Raw genomic sequence first — 25,438 nt, 5'->3', positions numbered from 1 at the left:
ATGGGGGTACAGCTTATTGTGTGCCCAGAACATTCCCTCTCTGTATATTTGTATTTATACATATGGGTAGGGGGTGCCATAGTGTTTCCCTTAGACAGTACAGTATGGGGGTACAGCTTATTGTGTGCCCAGAACATTCCCTCTCTGTATATTTGTATTTATACATATGGGTAGGGGGTGCCATAGTGTTTCCCTTAGACAGTACAGTATGGGGGTACAGCTTATTGTGTGCCCAGAACATTCCTTCTCTGTATATTTGTATTTATACATATGGGTAGGGGGTGCCATAGTGTTTCCCTTAGACAGTACAGTATGGGGGTACAGCTTATTGTGTGCCCAGAGCATTCCCTCTCTGTATATTTGTATTTATACATATGGGGGTGGGTGGGAGGAGCCATAGTGCAGACAGTACAGTAGGAGGGGGCAGATTACTGTACGTTTATTTAATTGACATTAATTAGACACCAAAGAACAATCCATAGATCAAACTATTTCTTGTAATTGTAGTTTAATGAGAGACAAATCAGAGGGACTAATTTGCTGTCGGGGGATCAGTTGAGATTTATAATCAGTTTTCGGGGGGGGGGGGGGGGGGAGGGATAATCTTTTCCGGCGCTCACAGTACTTGACACGTTGGGTTTGTTTCCCTTTGCTAATTAAACTGATTATAATTACGATGCACCTCACTGATACGTGAAGCGCGGAGATTCCCCCAACTCTTCTGTGGGGATCCCCCAACACTCCCCTTTATATAGGGGCTTATGGGAAATGCACTGTGCAGGGCTGTGCTGAGATCTCTGCCCCCCACATTAGGTGTATCCCCCCAACATTCCCCTTTATATAGGGGCTTATGGGAAATGCACTGTGCAGGGCTGTGCTGAGATCTCTGCCCCCCACATTAGGTGTATCCCCCCAACATTCCCCTTTATATAGGGGCTTATGGGAAATGCACTGTGCAGGGCTGTGCTGAGATCTCTGCCCCCCACATTAGGTGTATCCCCCCAACATTCCCCTTTATATAGGGGCTTATGGGAAATGCACTGTGCAGGGCTGTGCTGAGATCTCGGCCCCCCCTTTATCAATAAGAAAATATTGCAGCCAATCAGGCGCAGTAAAGACACCCAATCACTACAGGTCGCTGGGAATCCTCACACAACTCCCGGCTTCCTACCCTCAGCCCATTAATCTGTAGGGCACTGTTACCCCTCTCAGCGGGCAGATTTATTACTATAGGTGCAATTGCCATTATGGGCTCATACTCACCCCCCTCCCCATAGCCCCGCCCACTTATAATCCACTGGAATTGCCCCGCCCAGCAGATCCATTAGTGTGTTACCTGCCAAACACTCAATGAGTGGGACTGCAAAGACCAGTGAGTGTGAGTGAGGTACAACATGAGTGAGTGTAAGTGAGGTACAACATGAGTGTGAGTGAGGTGCAACATGAGTGAGGTAAAACATGAGTGTGAGTTAGGTGCAACATTAGTGAGTGTGGTACAACATGAGTGAGTGCAGGAGCGTGAGTATGAGTACAAGAGCGTGAGTATGAGTACAAGAGCATGAGTATGAGTACAAGAGCGTGAGTATGAGTACAAGAGCATGAATATGAGTACAGGAGTGTGAGTATGAGTGTGAGTATGAGTACAAGAGCGTGAGTATGAGTGTGAGTATGAGCGTGGGTATGAGTACAAGAGAGTTTGAGTACAAGAGCGTGAGTATGAGTACAAGAGCGTGAGTATGAGTACAAGAGCGTGAGTATGAGTACAAGAGTGTGAGTATGAGTACAAGAGCGTGAGTATGAGTACAAGAGTGTGAGTATGAGTACAAGAGCGTGAGTATGAGTACAAGAGCGTGAGTATGAGTACAGGAGCGTGAGTATGAGCGTGGGTATGAGTACAAGAGCGTGAGTATGAGTACAAGAGCATGAGTATGAGTACAAGAGCGTGAGTATGAGTACAAGAGCATGAGTATGAGTACAAGAGCGTGAGTATGAGTACAAGAGCGTGAGTATGAGTACAAGAGAGTGAGTATGAGTACAAGAGCGTGAGTATGAGTACAGGAGCATGAGTATGAGTACAGGAGCGTGAGTATGAGTACAGGAGCGTGAGTATGAGCGTGGGTATGAGTACAAGAGCGTGAGTATGAGCGTGAGTATGAGTACAAGAGCGTGAGTATGAGTACAAGAGCGTGAGTATGAGCGTGGGTATGAGTACAAGAGCGTGAGTATGAGCGTGAGTATGAGTACAAGAGCGTGGGTATGAGTACAAGAGCGTGAGTATGAGTACAAGAGCGTGAGTATGAGTACAAGAGCGTGAGTATGAGTACAAGAGCGTGAGTATGAGTACAAGAGCGTGAGTATGAGTACAAGAGCGTGAGTATGAGCGTGGGTATGAGTACAAGAGCGTGAGTATGAGTACAAGAGCGTGAGTATGAGTACAAGAGCGTGAGTATGAGTACAAGAGCGTGAGTATGAGCGTGAGTATGAGTACAAGAGCGTGAGTATGAGTACAAGAGCGTGAGTATGAGCGTGAGTATGAGTACAAGAGCGTGAGTATGAGTACAGGAGCGTGAGTATGAGCGTGGGTATGAGTACAAGAGCGTGAGTATGAGTACAAGAGCGTGGGTTTGAGTACAGGAGCGTGAGTATGAGTACAAGAGCGTGAGTATGAGTACAGGAGCGTGAGTATGAGTGTGGGTATGAGTACAAGAGCGTGAGTATGAGTACAAGAGAGTGAGTATGAGTACAAGAGAGTGAGTATGAGTACAAGAGCGTGGGTATGAGTACAAGAGTGTGAGTATGAGTACAAGAGCGTGAGTATGAGTACAGGAGCGTGAGTATGAGCGTGGGTATGAGTACAAGAGCATGAGTATGAGTACAAGAGCGTAAGTATGAGTACAAGAGCGTGAGTATGAGTACAAGAGCGTGAGTATGAGTACAAGAGCGTGAGTATGAGCGTGGGTATGAGTACAAGAGCGTGAGTATGAGTACAAGAGCGTGAGTATGAGTACAAGAGCGTGAGTATGAGTGTGGGTATGAGTACAAGAGCGTGAGTATGAGTACAAGAGCGTGAGTATGAGCGTGGGTATGAGTACAAGAGCGTGAGTATGAGTACAAGAGCGTGAGTATGAGCGTGGGTATGAGTACAAGAGCGTGGGTATGAGTACAAGAGCGTGAGTATGAGTACAAGAGCGTGAGTATGAGCGTGAGTATAAGTACAAGAGCGTGAGTATGAGTACAAGAGCGTGAGTATGAGTACAAGAGCGTGAGTATGAGTACAAGAGCGTGAGTATGAGCGTGGGTATGAGTACAAGAGCGTGAGTATGAGTACAACAGCATGAGTATGAGCGTGGGTATGAGTACAAGAGCGTGAGTATGAGTATGAGTGTGAGTACAAGAGCGTGAGTATGAGCGTGGGTATGAGTACAAGAGCGTGAGTATGAGTACAGGAGCGTGAGTACAAGAGCGTGGGTATGAGTACAAGAGTGTGAGTATGAGTATGAGTGTGAGTACAAGAGCATGAGTATGAGTACAAGAGCGTGAGTATGAGTATGAGTGTGAGTACAAGAGCGTGAGTATGAGTGTGAGTATGAGTGTGAGTGGGCACTCAGCTGGGCTGTTGGTTCTCTCCCAGGTGAAATCCGCTCCTTGTTCTTTCTTCCCAGCAGAGAGAATGCCCCCCAATACTGTGTCCCTACAGGGGCCCAAACTGTAATCTCTGCCCCCTACTGATCCCTGGGGCACCCACTCTATTGCCCCCTACTGATCCCTGGGGTACCCACTCTATTGCCCCCTACTGATCCCTGGGGTACCCACTCTATTGCCCCCTACTGATCCCTGGGGTACCCACTCTATTGCCCCCTACTGATCCCTGGGGCACCCACTCTATTGCCCCCTACTGATCCCTGGGGTACCCACTCTATTGCCCCCTACTGATCCCTGGGGTACCCACTCTATTGCCCCCTACTGATCCCTGGGGTACCCACTCTATTGCCCCCTACTGATCCCTGGGGTACCCACTCTATTGCCCCCTACTGATACCTGGGGTACCCACTCTATTGCCCCCTACTGATCCCTGGGGTACCCACTCTATTGCCCCTACTGATCCCTGGGGCACCCACTCTATTGCCCCTACTGATCCCTGGGGTACCCACTCTATTGCCCCTACTGATCCCTGGGGCACCCACTCTATTGCCCCCTACTGATCCCTGGGGTACCCACTCTATTGCCCCCTACTGATTCCTGGGGCACCCACTCTATTGCCCCCTACTGATCCCTGGGGTACCCACTCTATTGCCCCCTACTGATTCCTGGGGCACCCACTCTATTGCCCCCTACTGATCCCTGGGGTACCCACTCTATTGCCCCTACTGATCCCTGGGGCACCCACTCTATTGCCCCCTACTGATCCCTGGGGTACCCACTCTATTGCCCCCTACTGATTCCTGGGGCACCCACTCTATTGCCCCTACTGATCCCTGGGGTACCCACTCTATTGCCCCTACTGATCCCTGGGGTACCCACTCTATTGCCCCTACTGATCCCAGGGCACCCACTCTATTGCCCCTACTGATCCCTGGGGCACCCACTCTATTGCCCCTACTGATCCCTGGGGTACCCACTCTATTGCCCCTACTGATCCCTGGGCACCCACTCTATTGCCCCTACTGATCCCTGGGGTACCCACTCTATTGCCCCTACTGATCCCTGGGGCACCCACTCTATTGCCCCCTACTGATCCCTGGGGTACCCACTCTATTGCCCCTACTGATCCCTGGGGTACCCACTCTATTGCCCCCTACAGATACCTGGGGTACCCACTCTATTGCCCCCTACTGATACCTGGGGTACCCACTCTATTGCCCCCTACTGATCCCTGGGGTACCCACTCTATTGCCCCCTACTGATACCTGGGGTACCCACTCTATTGCCCCCTACTGATACCTGGGGTACCCACTCTATTGCCCCCTACTGATACCTGGGGTACCCACTCTATTGCCCCCTACTGATACCTGGGGTACCCACTCTGTTGCCCCCTACTGATACCTGGGGTACCTACTCTGTTGCTCCCCGGTCCCCTCTCTGCCCGGTGTTTCTGCTCCAGTTCCGTTTGCAGATTTATCTCCAGGTTCTCCCGTCAGTCCAGTCTCCGGTTCCGCTCGGTGCAGGTTCTTTCCCCGCCAGGCGCTCCCTCCGGTGCTGCTTGAGATCCCATTGTTGCTCCGGGTTTGGTGCCAGTTCTCCCAGACTCCTCTCCCGGTTGCCCAGACTCCTCTCCCGGTTGCCCAGGCTCCTCTCCCGGTTGCCCAGGCTCCTCTCCCGGTTGCCCAGACTCCTCTCCCGGTTGCCCAGGCTCCTCTCCCGGTTGCCCAGGCTCCTCTCCCGGTTGCCCAGGCTCCTCTCCCGGTTGCCCAGGCTCCTCTCCCGGTTGCCCAGGCTCCTCTCCCGGTTGCCCAGGCTCCTCTCCCGGTTGCCCAGGCTCCTCTCCCGGTTGCCCAGGCTCTTCTCCCGGTTGCCCAGGCTCCTCTCCCGGTTGCCCAGACTCCTCTCCCGGTTGCCCAGACTCCTCTCCCTGCTGATCAGGCTCCTCTCCCGGTTGCCCAGGCTCCTCTCCCGGTTGCCCAGGCTCCTCTCCCGGTTGCCCAGGCTCCTCTCCCGGTTGCCCAGGCTCCTCTCCCGGTGCCCAGGCTCCTCTCCCGGTTGCCCAGACTCCTCTCCCGGTTGCCCAGACTCCTCTCCCTGCTGATCAGGCTCCTCTCCCGGTTGCCCAGACTCCTCTCCCGGTTGCCCAGACTCCCCTCCCTGCTGATCAGGCTCCTCTCCCGGTTGCCCAGACTCCTCTCCCGGTTGCCCAGACTCCTCTCCCTGCTGATCAGACTCCTCTCCCGGTTGCCCAGACTCCTCTCCCGGTTGCCCAGACTCCTCTCCCTGCTGATCAGACTCCTCTCCCGGTTGCCCAGACTCCTCTCCCGGTTGCCCAGACTCCTCTCCCGGTTGCCCAGACTCCTCTCCCGGTTGCCCAGACTCCTCTCCCGGTTGCCCAGACTCCTCTCCCTGCTGATCAGGCTCCTCTCCCGTTTCCCAGGGCTGTGGGTCCCGGTGTCCCGGTGCTGGCGGTGCCCGGGGTGGGTCCCGGTGTGTGTGGGGCTATTCCCGGTGTCCCGGTGCCCCGGTGGCTGTAGCTGGCAGGCTGCGGGCAGCTGAGTCAGTGAGTGCGGCAGGAAGCGGCTGATGGTGCCGGAGGGAGGGAGGGAGGGAGCCGGAGGGAGGGGGCAGGGGGTGGGGGAGATGGGGCTGTACTGGCCCTTTAAGGATGTGGCCAAGGAGTCGCTGTGTGTGTGAGTGTGTGAGAGAGTGCGGCTCCGGGAGAGACAGACACAGAGACAGAGGAGACAGAGGAGAAGCCGGAGAGCAGTCAGTTGCTGGGAGTCGGGAGCAGAGCAGCCCCCACACAGGGACCCGGACCCCAGCGATGCTCACGGACCCCGACCTACCCCCGGAGTTTGAGAGGTAAGTGCCCGGGGCAGCTGTGCGGGGAAAGGGCTGCGGGATGTGCCCGGCTGGGTGCCCGCTGGGGAGGTGCCCGGGTCCCTCGCTGGAAACTTTCAGCTCCTACCCCCCCCCCCGGCTCCTACTTTCCCTGTTACTCCGGGGTCTCTGCCCGACTCCCTGCAGCCAACTTTCCCGGCAACTGGGTGCCCTCTCCGTGCCACCCCCATGCCCACATACCCCTCCGGGCCGGGGTAACTGGGGGGCAAGTCGGCAACATCAGTAAACAGGGAGCGGGGCAAATGGCCAGGTCTCCCAAACTATTTCCCCTACTCCCTGCCCCCCAGTCAGAGCCCTGCAGCTACCCCCTAGTTACCCCCTAGTTACCCCCAGCCCCTCTGCTACTCACTCCCTGCACCCTGCCCCCCAGTCAGAGCCCTGCAGCTACCCCCTAGTTACCCCCTAGTTACCCCCAGCCCCTCTGCTACTCACTCCCTGCACCCTGCCCCCCAGTCAGAGCCCTGCAGCTACCCCCTAGTTACCCCCTAGTTACCCCCTAGTAACCCCCAGCCCTTCTGCTACTCACTCCCTGCTACTCACTCCCTGCACCCTCCTCCTCAGAACCCTGCAGCAACCCCCTAGTTACCCCCAGCCCCTCTGCTACTCACTCCCTGCACTGCTACTCACTCCCTGCACTACTACTCACTCCCTGCACTACTACTCACTCCCTGCCTGGCACTACTACTCACTCCCTGCCTGGCACTGCTACTCACTCCCTGCCTGGCACTACTACTCACTCCCTGCCTGGCACTGCTACTCACTCCCTGCACTACTACTCACTCCCTGCCTGGCACTACTACTCACTCCCTGCACTACTACTCACTCCCTGCCTGGCACTACTACTCACTCCCTGCACTACTACTCACTCCCTGCCTGGCACTACTACTCACTCCCTGCCTGGCACTACTACTCACTCCCTGCCTGGCACTGCTACTCACTCCCTGCCTGGCACTGCTACTCACTCAAGGCTACTTACCCGTCTCCCTATCCCCTCTCGCTACTACTCACCCCTCTCGCCGTTCCCTCGCTCTCTCTCTCTCAGACTCCCTGCACCCAGGGGGCCACTGATATCTCTTTCACTTTAGCCGTATGCCCTAGATACCTGGCACTCAGTCGGGGCAAAGCCGGCAGACTCTGGGCACTTTGTGCCCCTATTTATGGGGTTGTTTATCCTGGGAACCGAGAGAAGGTTGCCTTGTGATCCTGCTGTCAGACTGTGCCCAGACCCAAGTGCCGGCTCCCTGACTGCCAGGCCAGCGGGCATATCTCTGCCCCTATTCCCTGTGCCCGAGGGGCAGCGCCAGGGTTGGCACAACTTTGTTTTTCTCCCAGTGGAAATGTAAATTTGTGTTTGAATTTCCCGAGCTCAATGTAAATACTCCCCGCGTCTCGCTGTTTGCCCCGGGGCACGGGGGGGGGGGGCAAGCAGGATCCCTTACCCATCACATGCCCCCCCCCCCGTGCCCAGGGGAAGCGCCGACACTTTTACTGAATTTCACTTCTTTTCCCCTGAAATAAGAGCATCGCCGGGAGTTACTGCCCCCCGTACCCCCCGTGCCCCCCGTGCCCCCCGCGCCCCCCGCCGCTCTACAAACAGACATTTATGGAACCATTTGATTTACAGAATTTCTATAGAAAGTGACATAATGATATGCAAACATGTAAATGAATTAATTGTTAATTATAACCCCCCCCCCCCATTACATGGAACAGCCCTGAAACTTTACAGATACATTGTACCCCCCCCAGGAATTGCCCCCCTACTCAGTGCAACAGGTTAGGGGGTCTCACAGCTCCCTGGGGGGGTCGATACACTCGGGGGGGGGGCGACTTCCAGGCTTCTGCCGCTTGATTCAATCAGTTGCTCTGGGCCTCGGGGGCTTTTATTTGCTTTAGTCAGTGTGTTGGAGCCCCCTGGGGGGGGCAGTTGAAAGGTCGGATAGTGAGAAGGGGACGGATACTGATTCCCGTTAGACTGGGCAGAGGAGCTGACATTTTGGGCCTGTGTTTAATGAATATGTTTTTGCACCAGGGGTTACTGTTTGTGGCATTTATAGGGGGGCAATTTCTTCCCTGGGGGTGTCAGAACCAATCACTGCTGTACCCAGGGCAAGTTACCCCGGGACGGGGTAGAACCGAGGGAGAGACCATCCCCGGCCGGTAACTTTTGGTTTTGTTTGAATGCGCCGAAGTCCATTCACCTTCTCTGTGGCCCCCGGCTGTAAATGTTATATCAGCGAACCCTCCCCATTGGTTGATCATTGATCTGCCGCCCCCGGCCTGCCAATGAATGCGGATGTCTATATACTGTCTATATATATATGGGGCAAATCTGTATCCTGTATATATATATATATGGGGGAAATGTGTATCTGTATCCTGTATATATATATATGGGGCAAATCTGTATCCTGTATATATATATATGGGGGAAATCTGTATCCTGTATATATATATATGGGGGAAATCTGTATCCTGTATATATATATATGGGGGAAATCTGTATCCTGTATATATAGATATGGGGCAAATCTGTATCCTGTATATATATATATATGGGGGAAATGTGTATCTGTATCCTGTATATATATATATGGGGCAAATCTGTATCCTGTATATATATATATGGGGCAAATCTGTATCCTGTATATATATATATGGGGGAAATGTGTATCTGTATCCTGTATATATATATATGGGGCAAATCTGTATCCTGTATATATATATATGGGGGAAATGTGTATCTGTATCCTGTATATATATATATATGGGGGAAATGTGTATCTGTATCCTGTATATATATATATATGGGGCAAATCTGTATCCTGTATATATATATATATATATATATATATGGGGCAAATCTGTATCCTGTATATATATATATGGGGGAAATGTGTATCTGTATCCTGTATATATAGATATGGGGCAAATCTGTATCCTGTATAAATATATATGGGGGAAATCTGTATCCTGTATATATATATACGGGGCAAATCTGTATCCTGTATATATATATATATATATATATATGGGGCAAATCTGTATCCTATATATATATATATATGGGGGAAATGTGTATCTGTATCCTGTATATATATATATGGGGCAAATCTATATCCTGTATAAATATATATGGGGGAAATGTGTATCTTTTATATATATATATATATATATGGGGGAAATGTGTATCTGAATCCTGTATATATAGATATGGGGCAAATCTGTATCCTGTATATATATATATGGGGGAAATGTGTATCTGAATCCTGTATATATAGATATGGGGCAAATCTGTATCCTGTATATATATATATGGGGGAAATGTGTATCTGAATCCTGTATATATATATATATATATAGGGCAAATACTGGGGTGCATGTATATCCTGTATATATAAATGTGGGGGTGCATGTATATCCTGTATATATAAATGTGGGGGTGCATGTATATCCTGTATATATAAATGGGGGGGGTGCATGTATATCCTGTATATATAAATGTGGGGGTGCATGTATATATAAATAGGGGGAATATTGGGGGGGGACCTGCCTGAAACATTGATTTTCTCTGAGCGGCGGAACTTTCTGCTTCTATTGGAATTTTAGTTCCAGAACCAGAACCGAGGCCCCAGGGGACTGGAACTCACAGGGTTAATAAGCGAAGGAGAGAGAGGGGTCCCACATAGGTGGGGGGGGGGGCATGTAACATTGAGGGGTGAGAAGAGACCCCCCTATACAGACTGCGGCCTCTATAAGCCCCTCAGTCCCGGCGGCCGCGGCGTTGCTTTGGGGGTAATTGGGCACAAATGGCCGAGTGTGAATCTGCCCGGGCACTGACAGCTGGGGCAATAGGGGGGGGTTGTAAGGTGAGCGCTAAACCGGCAAATGTACCCCCTCCCCCGAACTTTCGGGAATTCCTGTGATTTTGTTTCACCTGCCCCCCCTGATCCCCCCCCCCAAAGAAAAAATAATTAGTAAATACGTAGTAATTCGGGTCAGTAAATCCCTTCACTTTGGGTCTGGGGGGGGGGCTCATTCTCAAGTCCGGGGAAATCTCTGCTTTTCTATAATATTTAGGTGCCCCCCCCCCTCCAGACACCCAGCTGTCACCCATAGCACCCATTAACCCATAGCACCCATTAACCCATAGCACCCATTAACCCCCCCATGACTGTCACAGAAATAACCCAGAGTTTGGGGCTGATTTCTCCCAATTGAAATGGAATTTCTCTGGAAGTTCCCCGTAACGTTGTGACATTTAACCCCCTGCTCCCCCCCCCCTCCTTAGTTTATACATTTTATTACCCCTCCTTGGTTTATACATTTAATTGCCCCTCCTTGGTTTATACAATTAATTACCCCCCCCCCCTTGGTTTATACAATTAATTGCCCCCCCGGCCTTTCGCGAATGTTCCCCCCGTACCGGAGCGGATTAGGGAGAGTTTACTAAACACTCGGAATTGTTTAAACCCAGAGTCGGATTCGTGTAAAACATCCCGAACATCTGCGCCTCTGTGTGCGGCGGGGGGGGGGGGGGTATTAACATCTTTGTTTGCCTTGCCCCCCCCCCCCCCCCCGCAGCTCCTGATGGTAAAACCCGGGGGAAAGGTTAAAATCCCGTCCGCCGCTGCCGGTCCGGGTCGCACTTCCTTCCCACCCCCCCCAGGGGCAGATTCCGTGAGGGCCGCTCAGTCGGAGGCAGTAATGTCGGGACTTTATTGTATTTATAGGCATTTTTGCGCATCACAAGCCGCAGGGTAGTTTTGCGGCTTCTGGGGTATTATTGCCTCTTCTGGGGTATTATTGCCTCTTCTGGTGTATTATAGCCTCCTCTGGGGTATTATTGTAATCATGAATGGGTATTTATAGAGCCCCGACCTGTAGCATTACATACAGAGGGACAGAGCCCTGGTCATTACAGCTTGCAATCTAAAAGGAAAAGAAGGGTATGAGATCTATAGACTGATTTTACTGGTATATAAATATATGTCTGATAAAGGTGTATATAGGAATTATATTGCTACTATAGATATATATATTGCTTCTATAGGCTGTATATATATAGAGATCTATAGATGACTAATGTTACTGATATATATATATATATATATATATATTGCTATGACTGATAACGGTGTATATTGTATATAGGAATTACATTGCTGATGTAGGCTGTATATATATATATATATATATAATATATAAAGTGTTACTTTGTTGCAGTGGGATATATATATAATGGTGTGTTTATAGGGAATTATATTGCTGCTATAGGCTGTATATATAGATCTATAGATGACTAATTTTACTGATATATATATATATTGCTGTGTCTAATAAAGGTGTAAATTGTAAGTATGAGTTACAGGTATGGGATCCATTATCCAGAAAATAATTAAAATGGATTTTCTTTTTTCTCTGTAATAATAAAACAGAACCTCGATCCCAACTAAGATATAATTACCCCTTATTGGGGCAGAACAGCCCTATTGGGTTTATTTCATGGTTAAATGATTCCCTTTTCTCTGTAATAATAAAACAGTACCTGTACTTGATCCCAACTAAGATATAATTACCCCTTATTGGGGCAGAACAGCCCTATTGGGTTTATTTAATGGTTAAATGATTTCCTTTTCTCTGTAATAATAAAACAGTACCTGTACTTGATCCCAACTAAGATATAATTACCCCTTATTGGGGGCAGAACAGCCCTATTGGGTTTATTTCATGGTTAAATGATTCCCTTTTCTCTGTAATAATAAAACAGTACCTGTACTTGATCCCAACTAAGATATAATTACCCCTTATTGGGGCAGAACAGCCCTATTGGGTTTATTTCATGGTTAAATGATTCCCTTTTCTCTGTAATAATAAAACAGTACCTGTACTTGATCCCAACTAAGATATAATTACCCCTTATTGGGGCAGAACAGCCCTATTGGGTTTATTTCATGGTTAAATGATTCCCTTTTCTCTGTAATAATAAAACAGTACCTGTACTTGATCCCAACTAAGATATAATTACCCCTTATTGGGGCAGAACAGCCCTATTGGGTTTATTTCATGGTTAAATGATTCCCTTTTCTCTGTAATAATAAAACAGTACCTGTACTTGATCCCAACTAAGATATAATTACCCCTTATTGGGGCAGAACAGCCCTATTGGGTTTATTTCATGGTTAAATGATTCCCTTTTCTCTGTAATAATAAAACAGTACCTGTACTTGATCCCAACTAAGATATAATTACCCCTTATTGGGGCAGAACAGCCCTATTGGGTTTATTTCATGGTTAAATGATTCCCTTTTCTCTGTAATAATAAAACAGTACCTGTACTTGATCCCAACTAAGATATAATTACCCCTTATTGGGGCAGAACAGCCCTATTGGGTTTATTTCATGGTTAAATGATTCCCTTTTCTCTGTAATAATAAAACAGTACCTGTACTTGATCCCAACTAAGATATAATTACCCCTTATTGGGGCAGAACAGCCCTATTGGGTTTATTTAATGGTTAAATGATTCCCTTTTCTCTGTAATAATAAAACAGTACCTGTACTTGATCCCAACTAAGATATAATTACCCCTTATTGGGGCAGAACAGCCCTATTGGGTTTATTTAATGGTTAAATGATTCCCTTTTCTCTGTAATAATAAAACAGTACCTGTACTTGATCCCAACTAAGATATAATTACCCCTTATTGGGGGCAGAACAGCCCTATTGGGTTTATTTTGTTTTTAATTATTTTTTTATAGACCTAATGCTTGGAGATCCAAATTACGGAAAGACCCCTAGTCTGGAAAAAGCCCAGGTCCTAAGTGTTCTGGTAAACAGGTCCCATACCTGTGTGTATAGGGAATAACTGCTGATGGAGGCTGTATAGATATATATATATAAAGTGTTACTTTGTTGCAGTGGGATATACAGGTACGGGACCTGTTATCCAAAATGCTCGGGTCCTGGGCTTTTTCCAGATAAGGGATCTTTGTGTAATTTGGATCTCCATAAAAAAAATCATTTAACCATGAAATAAACCCAATAGGGCTGTTCTGCCCCCAATAAGGGGTAATTATATCTTAGTTGGGATCAAGTACAGGTACTGTTTTATTATTACAGAGAAAAGGGAATCATTTAACCATTAAATAAACCCAATAGGGCTGTTCTGCCCCAATAAGGGGTAATTATATCTTGGTTGGGATCAAGTACAGGTACTGTTTTATTATTACAGAGAAAAGGGAATTATTTAACCATTAAATAAACCCAATAGGGCTGTTCTGCCCCCAATAAGGGGTAATTATATCTTAGTTGGGATCAAGTACAGGTACTGTTTTATTATTACAGAGAAAAGGGAATCATTTAACCATGAAATAAACCCAATAGGGCTGTTCTGCCCCAATAAGGGGTAATTATATCTTAGTTGGGATCGAGGTTCTGGTTTATTATTACAGAGAAAAGGGAATCATTTTTAAAAATCAGAATTATTTGCTTATAATGGAGTCAGCCTTCCCGTAAAGTGTTACTTTGTTGCAGTGGGATATATATATATAATGGTGTGTTTATAGGGAATTATATTGCTGCTATATATATATATATATATATATATAATGGTGTGTATATAGGGAATTATATTGCTGCTATATATATATATATATAATGGTGTGTATATAGGGAATTATATTGCTGCTATAGGCTGTATATATAGATCTATAGATGACTAATGTTACTGATATATATATATTTCCGTGTCTGATAAAGCTGTATATTGTATATAGGAATTACATTGCTGATGTTGGCTGTATATATATATATATATAGAGTGTTACTTTGTTGCAGTGGGATATATATATATAATAGTGTGTATATAGGGAATTATATTGCTGCTATAGGCTGTATATATAGATCTATAGATGATAATATTACTGATATATATATATTGCCGTGTATATTGTATATAGGAATTACATTGCTTTGCCTGAAGCCGCGTTACAGAAAGACCCCCCTTCTTTTATCCGTCAAACCCCAAGACCTAATTATTGCTTATTGCTACTGTTTCAGTGTAAATAACCCCAAGTCCATAGGGGCAAAAAATTGCCTGTTACCCCCGCAACCACTCCAAGGTCTGGTTTATACCTGAGCCGTGGGTTTTTGGGTGCCCGGGGTGCCATTGGCATTTTGTTCGGAGAATTTTATCTTAATTTGCTTTTTGTATTTACTGAGCAGAACTCTACCCCCCCCCCGGTATAGAAGGTTTATGTTAAAGCTGGGGGCACATTTGGTATTGGCCGTCACTCCGGCGCTGACACGGGGGCAGATCTCTGGGCACAAAACGAGGAAAGTTCCCGGCGCAGATCGGTTTACGTTCAATGTAAAACTCCAATTTAAGAAAAGGGCGGTGGGGGGGGGTCTGGAAAGCGTCCAGTTCTGCTCTATTCACTCGCCCAAACTTCGCCGTGACATATCAATCATTAGGTAATTAGTCGCGCAATAACAATTTGCTTTTGTTTCCCCGTAATGGTCGCTCCTCGCCGGCCGGGGCCCTTTGTGCCGCGGGTTTGTGTACTCAGGAGATTGTGTTGTTATTGTGTTATTTCTCCCTTTGTATCGGAGATTTGTCAGGGAGCCGCCGGCCCGAGACGGTGTAAAAAGGGGGGCCCCCCCTGGTTGGTACCCGCTCCCGAATCCCCCCAATCCCGGGCCCCGTGTTATAACATAAAGCTGTAATGAAAAGCAAGTGGGGCGGCACTAAATAAGGGGCTCATTTTCATGCCGGGTAAGGGGGGGGCAAAGAACAAGGTCAATTACTTTGGGTAAAAGCCCCCGCAGAAAACACGATTCCTTTCCAAGTAAGAACGACCCCGAGGAGGGGCAAATGAGGCTTCTGAAGAGTGGGGCAATGATTACCCTGGGGGCTCTTTTCGGAGGAGAGTGAGTATAATATGGAGTAACTTTATATCAGACCCCCGCTGTGTAAAGGGTTAATTCTTGAATATCCCCTTGCCCCAGTTTGTGCTGTGGGAAGGTGTCGGTGGGGCCGCCAGGGGGGGCCGGGGGGGGGTTGCACATTGATACCCTCAGTACTTGAAGGGATTTGCCGGGGATTAGATGGAATACGGCTCCGTAACCTTCCCCATTAGCCGCCATTGTTAGCCACAAGCGCTAATTCATCTCCCCCCCCCCCCGGGGCATTTAGAGAACCTTCCCCCCCCCCCCACACTCACACAGGAGCCCACCCTGGGAATGATTTACAGATGTTTTGGGTGTTTTGGGACATCGCGCGTCTGTGATTTTATTGGCAGTTTGGGTGAGATCTAATTGGGAGAATTACTGCCCTGGGAGAGGCAGTTTGTGGGGATAAGAGGGGGCAACTGGACCCGCGGGGCATTTGGAATACATTTCTGTGTTGCATCATAATCCACCAAAACCCTGGGGGGGTTATTTTGCCCCCACTGGAACCCGATTGGCTCTATTTCTGTTCTGCGATTCCTGTAACTATGGCAATTGGCCAAATGGTATCCGAGTGGTATCGGTGCCAAACTATGGGAATATGCCCAATGGTATCAGTGCCAAACTATAGGAATATGCCCAATGGTATCAGCGCCAAACTATGGGAATATGCCCAATGGTATCAGCGCCAAACTATGGGAATATGCCCAATGGCATCGGTGCCAAACTATGGGAATATGCCCAATGGTATCAGCGCCAAACTATGGGAATATGCCCAATGGTATCAGCGCCAAACTATGGGAATATGCCCAATGGCATCGGTGCCAAACTATGGGAATATGCCCAATGGTATCAGCGCCAAACTATGGGAATATGCCCAATGGTATCAGCGCCAAACTATGGGAATATGCCCAATGGCATCGGTGCCAAACTATGGGAATATGCCCAATGGTATCAGCGCCAAACTATAGGAATATGCCCAATGGTATCAGTGCCAAACTATGGGAATATGCCCAATGGCATCGGTGCCAAACTACGGGAATATGCCCAATGGTATCAGTGCCAAACTATAGGAATATGCCCAATGGTATCAGCGCCAAACTATGGGAATATGCCCAATGGTATCAGCGCCAAACTATAGGAATATGCCCAATGGTATCAGCGCCAAACTATGGGAATATGCCCAATGGTATCAGTGCCAAACTATGGGAATATGCCCAATGGTATCGGCGCCAAACTATAGGAATATGCCCAATGGTATCAGCGCCAAACTACGGGAATATGCCCAATGGTATCAGTGCCAAACTATGGGAATATGCCCAATGGTATCAGGGCCAAACTATGGGAAAATGCCCAATGGCATCAGTGCCAAACTATGGGAAAATGCCCAATGGTATCGGTGCCAAACTATGGGATTACGCCCAATGGTATCGGTGCCAAACTATGGGAATATGCCCAATGGCATCAGTGCCAAACTATAGGAATATGCCCAATGGTATCAGCGCCAAACTATGGGAATATGCCCAATGGTATCGGCGCCAAACTATAGGAATATGCCCAATGGTATCAGCGCCAAACTACGGGAATATGCCCAATGGTATCGGTGCCAAACTATGGGAATATGCCCAATGGTATCAGGGCCAAACTATGGGAAAATGCCCAATGGCATCAGTGCCAAACTATGGGAAAATGCCCAATGGTATCGGTGCCAAACTATGGGATTACGCCCAATGGTATCGGTGCCAAACTATGGGAATATGCCCAATGGTATCAGCGCCAAACTATGGGAATATGCCCAATGGCATCGGCGCCAAACTATGGGAATATGCCCAATGGTATCAGTGCCAAACTATGGGACTATGCCCAATGGTATCAGTGCCAAACTATGGGAATATGCCCAATGGTATCAGTGCCAAACTATGGGAATATGCCCAATGGCATCAGCGCCAAACTATGGGAATATGCCCAATGGTATCGGTGCCAAACTATGGGAATATGCCCAATGGTATCAGCGACAAACTATGGGAATGTGCCCAATGGTATCGGGGCCAAACTATGGGAATATGCACAATGGTATCAGCGCCAAACTATGGGAATATGCCCAAGGTATCGGTGCCAAACTATGGGAATATGCCCAATGGTATCAGTGCCAAACTATGGGAATATGCCCAATGGCATCAGCTCCAAACTATGGGAATATGCCCAATGGTATCGGTGCCAAACTATGGGAATATGCCCAATGGTATCAGCGCCAAACTATGGGAATATGCCCAATGGCATCGGTGCCAAACTATGGGAATATGCCCAATGGTATCGGTGCCAAACTATGGGAATATGCCCAATGGTATCGGTGCCAAACTATGGGAATATGCCCAATGGTATCAGTGCCAAACTATGGGAATATGCCCAATGGTATCGGTGCCAAACTATGGGAATATGCCCAATGGTATCAGTGCCAAACTATGGGAATATGCCCAATGGCATCAGTGCCAAACTATGGAAATATGCTCAATGGCATCAGTGCCAAACTATGGGAATATGCCCAATGGTATCAGTGCCAAATTATGGGATTATGCCCAATGGCATCAGTGCCAAACTATGGGAATATGCCCAATGGTATCAGTGCCAAACTATGGGAATGTGCCCAATGGTATCGAGGCCAAACTATGGGAATATGCCCAATGGTATCAGCGCCAAACTATGGGAATATGCCCAATGGTATCGGGGCCAAACTATGGGAATATGCCCAATGGTATCAGTGCCAAACTATGGGAATGTGCCCAATGGTATCGGTGCCAAACTATGGGAATATGCCCAATAGTATCGGTGCCAAACTATGGGAATATGCCCAAGGGTATCAGCGCCAAACTATGGGAATATGCCCAGTGGTATCAGGGCCAAACTATGGGAATATGCCCAATGGCATCAGTGCCAAACTATGGGAATATGCCCAATGGTATCGGTGCCAAACTATGGGAATATGCCCAATGGCATCAGTGCCAAACTATGGGAATATGCCCAATGGTATCAGCGCCAAACTATGGGACTATGCCCAATGGCATCAGTGCCAAACTATGGGAATATGCCCAATGGTATCGGTGCCAAACTATGGGAATATGCCCAATGGCATCAGTGCCAAACTATGGGAATATGCCCAATGGTATCAGCGCCAAACTATGGGAATATGCCCAATGGCATCAGTGCCAAACTATGGGAATATGCCCAATGGTATCAGCGCCAAACTATGGGAATATGCCCAATGGCATCAGTGCCAAACTATGGGAATATGCCCAATGGTATCAGCGCCAAACTATGGGAATATGCCCAATGGTATAGGTGCCAAACTATGGGAATATGCATAAAGGGCCACACAGTGGGCACAATGCCCCCTTCTGCCTACGACTGTTCCATGTCCTTTGCCGACCCGAACTCCCCTCATGGTGGAACCAGCACTGCGCCGTCTCCTTCTCTAGCCCAACAACACTCCCCCCCCCCCGGCAGGTCGGACCCCGGGGTTTCCAAAGGTTGAATGGATTTATGTTTGACCAGCGAGTGATTCATTCACAAGTTCAGCAACTACTCCAGGAAATTAACCCAACGAGTCCAAACGGCGCCGCCTAATTGGGCCATTTAGCCTATCAGCGAGCAGCTCATTCACACTTTCCATTGATTGGCTAATAATGCACTTCCTAATCCCAGGTTAATATGGTGTAGTTCAACTACATCTCTTCCCCTCCGGCCGCTCTGACCCACGGGCGATATAAAAGCAAATCCCATTGGCTGTAGGACTGCCCTACGGTACATCTGCCCCCCTAAAAAATGCCCTTTCCCCTTAAATCAGAGAGGTAACGCGGCCCCCTCCGCCCCCCAGTGGATGTGGAATGTTTACCCTCTGTGGAATCATTTACAGGGTTGATGGGATGGAACAGTGGGGGGGGGGGGGGGCGGTGGATTCATTTATAATTATTTAAATGGTGCAGTGTGTGTAAAATGTGGGGTTCATTATGTTTCAGGGGTGCTGGATGGACTGTTGGAGGGGGCATTGGGGTCTGTAGATATGCTTATGGGGTACTGGACCCCCAAGGCCCCTGTGGCATTTGCCAGAACCCAGATTTATGTTGAACCTATGGCTTAAATGTTGGGGTGCAGGACTCTAGGGGTGCACTGTGAGGGCAAGAAATAGCCTCCTGTTCCTGCTGTGGCCCCAACGTGGGGTGCCGGGCCCTTTAGGTGCCAGAAGGAGACACGCGCCGGGCTTTAAGGTGCCCCTCCCCTCCCAAAGTGCCGGGGTCCCCCCACATCCCTAACCCGACGCCCCTGTACGTATTGAGTTGCCCGGTGCCACATGTGGGTCACATTAGAGCAAAATGTGCCGAATCCAAAGAATTCCTGTAAAGTCTTTTATTGATCTCAGTGGCTTAATGCATTCTCTGGTCTCCGGGGGGGGGGGGGGCGGGGTAAATACATGTGGGGGGGTCTGCACAGAGTCTGGGGGGAAACCTTTCCCTGTGCCTGGCCCATTGTGTTCCGGATCAGGGTTCCCTACTGGTTCCTACTCCCACCCTGCACTGCTGGTTCCTACTCCCACCCTGCACTGCTGGTTCCTACTCCCACCCTGCACTGCTGCTTCCTACTCCCACCCTGCACTGCTGGTTCCTACTCCCACCCTGCACTGCTGCTTCCTACTCCCACCCTGCACTGCTGGTTCCTACTCCCACCCTGCACTGCTGCTTCCTACTCCCACCCTGCACTGCTGGTTCCTACTCCCACCCTGCACTGCTGGTTCCTACTCCCACCCTGCACTGCTGGTTCCTACTCCCACCCTGCACTGCTGGTTCCTACTCCCACCCTGCATTGCTGGTTCCTACTCCCACCCTGCACTGCTGCTTCCTACTCCCACCCTGCACTGCTGGTTCCTACTCCCACCCTGCACTGCTGGTTCCTACTCCCACCCTGCATTGCTGGTTCCTACTCCAACCCTGCACTGCTGCTTCCTACTCCCACCCTGCACTGCTGGTTCCTACTCCCACCCTGCATTGCTGGTTCCTACTCCCACCCTGCACTGCTGCTTCCTACTCCCACCCTGCACTGCTGGTTCCTACTCCCACCCTGCACTGCTGCTTCCTACTCCCACCCTGCACTGCTGCTTCCTACTCCCACCCTGCACTGCTGGTTCCTACTCCCACCCTGCACTGCTGCTTCCTACTCCCACCCTGCACTGCTGGTCCCTACTCCCACCCTTTATGGCACCTAATGCGCCTAGGGGATGTAAGGATTTAATGCAGGTTTAGTTTCCCTTTAATACAGTCAGCGTTGGGAGTTGCAGGTCTTTTTGCCCCTTGGTGGGGTCGGTTTCAGCTCGTAGCCTGACAGCAGGACGCCAGGGGCGCTGCCCATACAGAGAGACTTCGCTCGGCATCAGATCTTCCAATCGTCGGTTTTTTAAAGTTCAGGAAGTCGCCCGAAGCCTCAAACTTTTCATTTCTTGAAATTGTAACATAGAAACGAGAGAGACGTGAAGTTACACGAGCGAGAGATAATGAGGCGAGACATATGGCGATGTGAGAGTGGCGCGTGGGCTGACAGTTACCCACAGCCAGAGACTGCCCTCCCGCCCCGAGGCACCGACGCACGGCCAGAGAGAGGGGAGCGCTACTATCCCCCCACTGCTACTATAGGCACCATCTCTCCCTACTATACCTGCTATCCCACAGCCCCAGTCCCTTCCCAGAGGCTATTATCCCCCCACTGTTACTATAGGCACCATCTCTCCCTACTATACCTGCTATCCCACAGCCCCAGTCCCTTCCCAGAGGCTATTATCCCCCCACTGCTACTATAGGCACCATCTCTCCCTACTATACCTGCTATCCCACAGCCCCAGTCCCTTCCCAGAGGCTATTATCCCCCCACTGCTACTATAGGCACCATCTCTCCCTACTATACCTGCTATCCCACAGCCCCAGTCCCTTCCCAGAGGCTATTATCCCCCCACTGCTACTATAGGCACCATCTCTCCCTACTATACCTGCTATCCCACAGCCCCAGTCCCTTCCCAGAGGCTATTATCCCCCACTGTTACTATAGGCACCATCTCTCCCTACTATACCTGCTATCCCACAGCCCCAGTCCCTTCCCAGAGGCTATTATCCCCCCACTGCTACTATAGGCACCATCTCTCCCTACTATACCTGCTATCCCACAGCCCCAGTCCCTTCCCAGAGGCTATTATCCCCCCACTGCTACTATAGGCACCATCTCTCCCTACTATACCTGCTATCCCACAGCCCCAGTCCCTTCCCAGAGGCTATTATCCCACTGCTACTATAGGCACCATCTCTCCCTACTATACCTGCTATCCCACAGCCCCAGTCCCTTCCCAGAGGCTATTATCCCCCCACTGCTACTATAGGCACCATCTCTCCCTACTATACCTGCTATCCCACAGCCCCAGTCCCTTCCCAGAGGCTATTATCCCCCCACTGCTACTATAGGCACCATCTCTCCCTACTATACCTGCTATCCCACAGCCCCAGTCCCTTCCCAGAGGCTATTATCCCCCCACTGCTACTATAGGCACCATCTCTCCCTACTATACCTGCTATCCCACAGCCCCAGTCCCTTCCCAGAGGCTATTATCCCCCCACTGCTACTATAGGCACCATCTCTCCCTACTATACCTGCTATCCCACAGCCCCAGTCCCTTCCCAGAGGCTATTATCCCCCACTGTTACTATAGGCACCATCTCTCCCTACTATACCTGCTATCCCACAGCCCCAGTCCCTTCCCAGAGGCTATTATCCCCCCACTGCTACTATAGGCACCATCTCTCCCTACTATACCTGCTATCCCACAGCCCCAGTCCCTTCCCAGAGGCTATTATCCCCCCACTGCTACTATAGGCACCATCTCTCCCTACTATACCTGCTATCCCACAGCCCCAGTCCCTTCCCAGAGGCTATTATCCCCCCACTGTTACTATAGGCACCATCTCTCCCTACTATACCTGCTATCCCACAGCCCCAGTCCCTTCCCAGAGGCTATTATCCCCCCACTGCTACTATAGGCACCATCTCTCCCTACTATACCTGCTATCCCACAGCCCCAGTCCCTTCCCAGAGGCTATTATCCCCCCACTGCTACTATAGGCACCATCTCTCCCTACTATACCTGCTATCCCACAGCCCCAGTCCCTTCCCAGAGGCTATTATCCCCCCACTGCTACTATAGGCACCATCTCTCCCTACTATACCTGCTATCCCACAGCCCCAGTCCCTTCCCAAAGGCTATTATCCCACTGCTACTATAGGCACCATCTCTCCCTACTATACCTGCTATCCCACAGCCCCAGTCCCTTCCCAGAGGCTATTATCCCCCCCACTGCTACTATAGGCACCATCTCTCCCTACTATACCTGCTATCCCACAGCCCCAGTCCCTTCCCAGAGGCTATTATCCCCCCACTGCTACTATAGGCACCATCTCTCCCTACTATACCTGCTATCCCACAGCCCCAGTCCCTTCCCAGAGGCTATTATCCCCCCACTGCTACTATAGGCACCATCTCTCCCTACTATACCTGCTATCCCACAGCCCCAGTCCCTTCCCAGAGGCTATTATCCCCCCACTGCTACTATAGGCACCATCTCTCCCTACTATACCTGCTATCCCACAGCCCCAGTCCCTTCCCAGAGGCTATTATCCAACTGCTACTATAGGCACCATCTCTCCCTACTATACCTGCTATCCCACAGCCCCAGTCCCTTCCCAGAGGCTATTATCCCACTGCTACTATAGGCACCATCTCTCCCTACTATACCTGCTATCCCACAGCCCCAGTCCCTTCCCAGAGGCTATTATCCCCCCACTGCTACTATAGGCACCATCTCTCCCTACTATAGCTGCTATCCCACAGCCCCAGTCCCTTCCCAGAGGCTATTATCCCCCACTGCTACTATAGGCACCATCTCTCCCTACTATACCTGCTATCCCACAGCCCCAGTCCCTTCCCAGAGGCTATTATCCCCCCACTGCTACTATAGGCACCATCTCTCCCTACTATAGCTGCTATCCCACAGCCCCAGTCCCTTCCCAGAGGCTATTATCCCCCCACTGCTACTATAGGCACCATCTCTCCCTACTATACCTGCTATCCCACAGCCCCAGTCCCTTCCCAGAGGCTATTATCCCCCCACTGTTACTATAGGCACCATCTCTCCCTACTATACCTGCTATCCCACAGCCCCAGTCCCTTCCCAGAGGCTATTATCCCCCCACTGTTACTATAGGCACCATCTCTCCCTACTATACCTGCTATCCCACAGCCCCAGTCCCTTCCCAGAGGCTATTATCCCACTGCTACTATAGGCACCATCTCTCCCTACTATACCTGCTATCCCACAGCCCCAGTCCCTTCCCAGAGGCTATTATCCCCCCCACTGCTACTATAGGCACCATCTCTCCCTACTATAGCTGCTATCCCACAGCCCCAGTCCCTTCCCAGAGGCTATTATCCCCCCACTGCTACTATAGGCACCATCTCTCCCTACTATACCTGCTATCCCACAGCCCCAGTCCCTTCCCAGAGGCTATTATCCCCCCACTGCTACTATAGGCACCATCTCTCCCTACTATACCTGCTATCCCACAGCCCCAGTCCCTTCCCAGAGGCTATTATCCCACTGCTACTATAGGCACCATCTCTCCCTACTATACCTGCTATCCCACAGCCCCAGTCCCTTCCCAGAGGCTATTATCCCCCCACTGCTACTATAGGCACCATCTCTCCCTACTATACCTGCTATCCCACAGCCCCAGTCCCTTCCCAGAGGCTATTATCCCCCCACTGTTACTATAGGCACCATCTCTCCCTACTATACCTGCTATCCCACAGCCCCAGTCCCTTCCCAGAGGCTATTATCCCCCCACTGTTACTATAGGCACCATCTCTCCCTACTATACCTGCTATCCCACAGCCCCAGTCCCTTCCCAGAGGCTATTATCCCCCCACTGTTACTATAGGCACCATCTCTCCCTACTATACCTGCTATCCCACAGCCCCAGTCCCTTCCCAGAGGCTATTATCCCCCCACTGCTACTATAGGCACCATCTCTCCCTACTATACCTGCTATCCCACAGCCCCAGTCCCTTCCCAGAGGCTATTATCCCACTGCTACTATAGGCACCATCTCTCCCTACTATACCTGCTATCCCACAGCCCCAGTCCCTTCCCAGAGGCTATTATCCCACTGCTACTATAGGCACCATCTTTCCCTACTATACCTGCTATCCCACAGCCCCAGTCCCTTCCCAGAGGCTATTATCCCCCCACTGCTACTATAGGCACCATCTCTCCCTACTATACCTGCTATCCCACAGCCCCAGTCCCTTCCCAGAGGCTATTATCCCCCCACTGCTACTATAGGCACCATCTCTCCCTACTATACCTGCTATCCCACAGCCCCAGTCCCTTCCCAGAGGCTATTATCCCCCCACTGCTACTATAGGCACCATCTCTCCCTACTATACCTGCTATCCCACAGCCCCAGTCCCTTCCCAGAGGCTATTATCCCCCCACTGCTACTATAGGCACCATCTCTCCCTACTATACCTGCAGTCCCTTCCCTGAGTCTCGCTCAGACTTGTGGTTTTGCAGACAAGAAGCCCAAGTGACAGCTCCCATGATAAATCAGAGTGCTAGCACAGCGAGACTATTGTGACAGGGCGAGTAACTGGGTTGGAGGCCGAGTGCCCCAGAACATATGGGTTCCATTTGCCGCCGCCCCAGACCTGGGTCTGTAACATAAATAATACACAATGTTACTTTTGTTAAGGGAGCTGTTCCGAGAGAGTTAACGTGAGTGATGGTTGGGGGGGGGGTTTGTTTTACGTGGGGTCGTGAGGTCCCAGTCTGTCTGATGTTGAACAAAGCGATTCTCTTGT

General features: G+C 49.9%; 1 protein-coding gene across 3 annotated transcripts in view; it reads left to right on the top strand.

Annotated features, from left to right (window-relative positions):
• Positions 1 to 6,331: 6,331 nt before the first annotated feature.
• Positions 6,332 to 25,438, top strand: part of sox5 (SRY-box 5) — a 159,467-nt gene continuing 140,360 nt past the window's right edge. For 2 of the 3 annotated variants that reach the window (XM_031897504.1, XM_031897505.1), the window contains exon 1: positions 6,332 to 6,507. In XM_031897504.1, coding sequence (XP_031753364.1) covers positions 6,470 to 6,507 — 38 coding nt within the window. In that variant the 5' untranslated portion in view covers positions 6,332 to 6,469. 3 annotated transcript variants of the gene reach the window in all.

The sequence above is a fragment of the Xenopus tropicalis genome, chromosome 3 (assembly GCF_000004195.4).
Source record: "Xenopus tropicalis strain Nigerian chromosome 3, UCB_Xtro_10.0, whole genome shotgun sequence".
In the NCBI taxonomy this organism is placed as follows: Eukaryota; Metazoa; Chordata; class Amphibia; order Anura; family Pipidae; genus Xenopus; species Xenopus tropicalis.
Note: the sequence above shows the minus strand (reverse complement) of the source record. Positions and strands in the feature narration are given on the sequence as shown.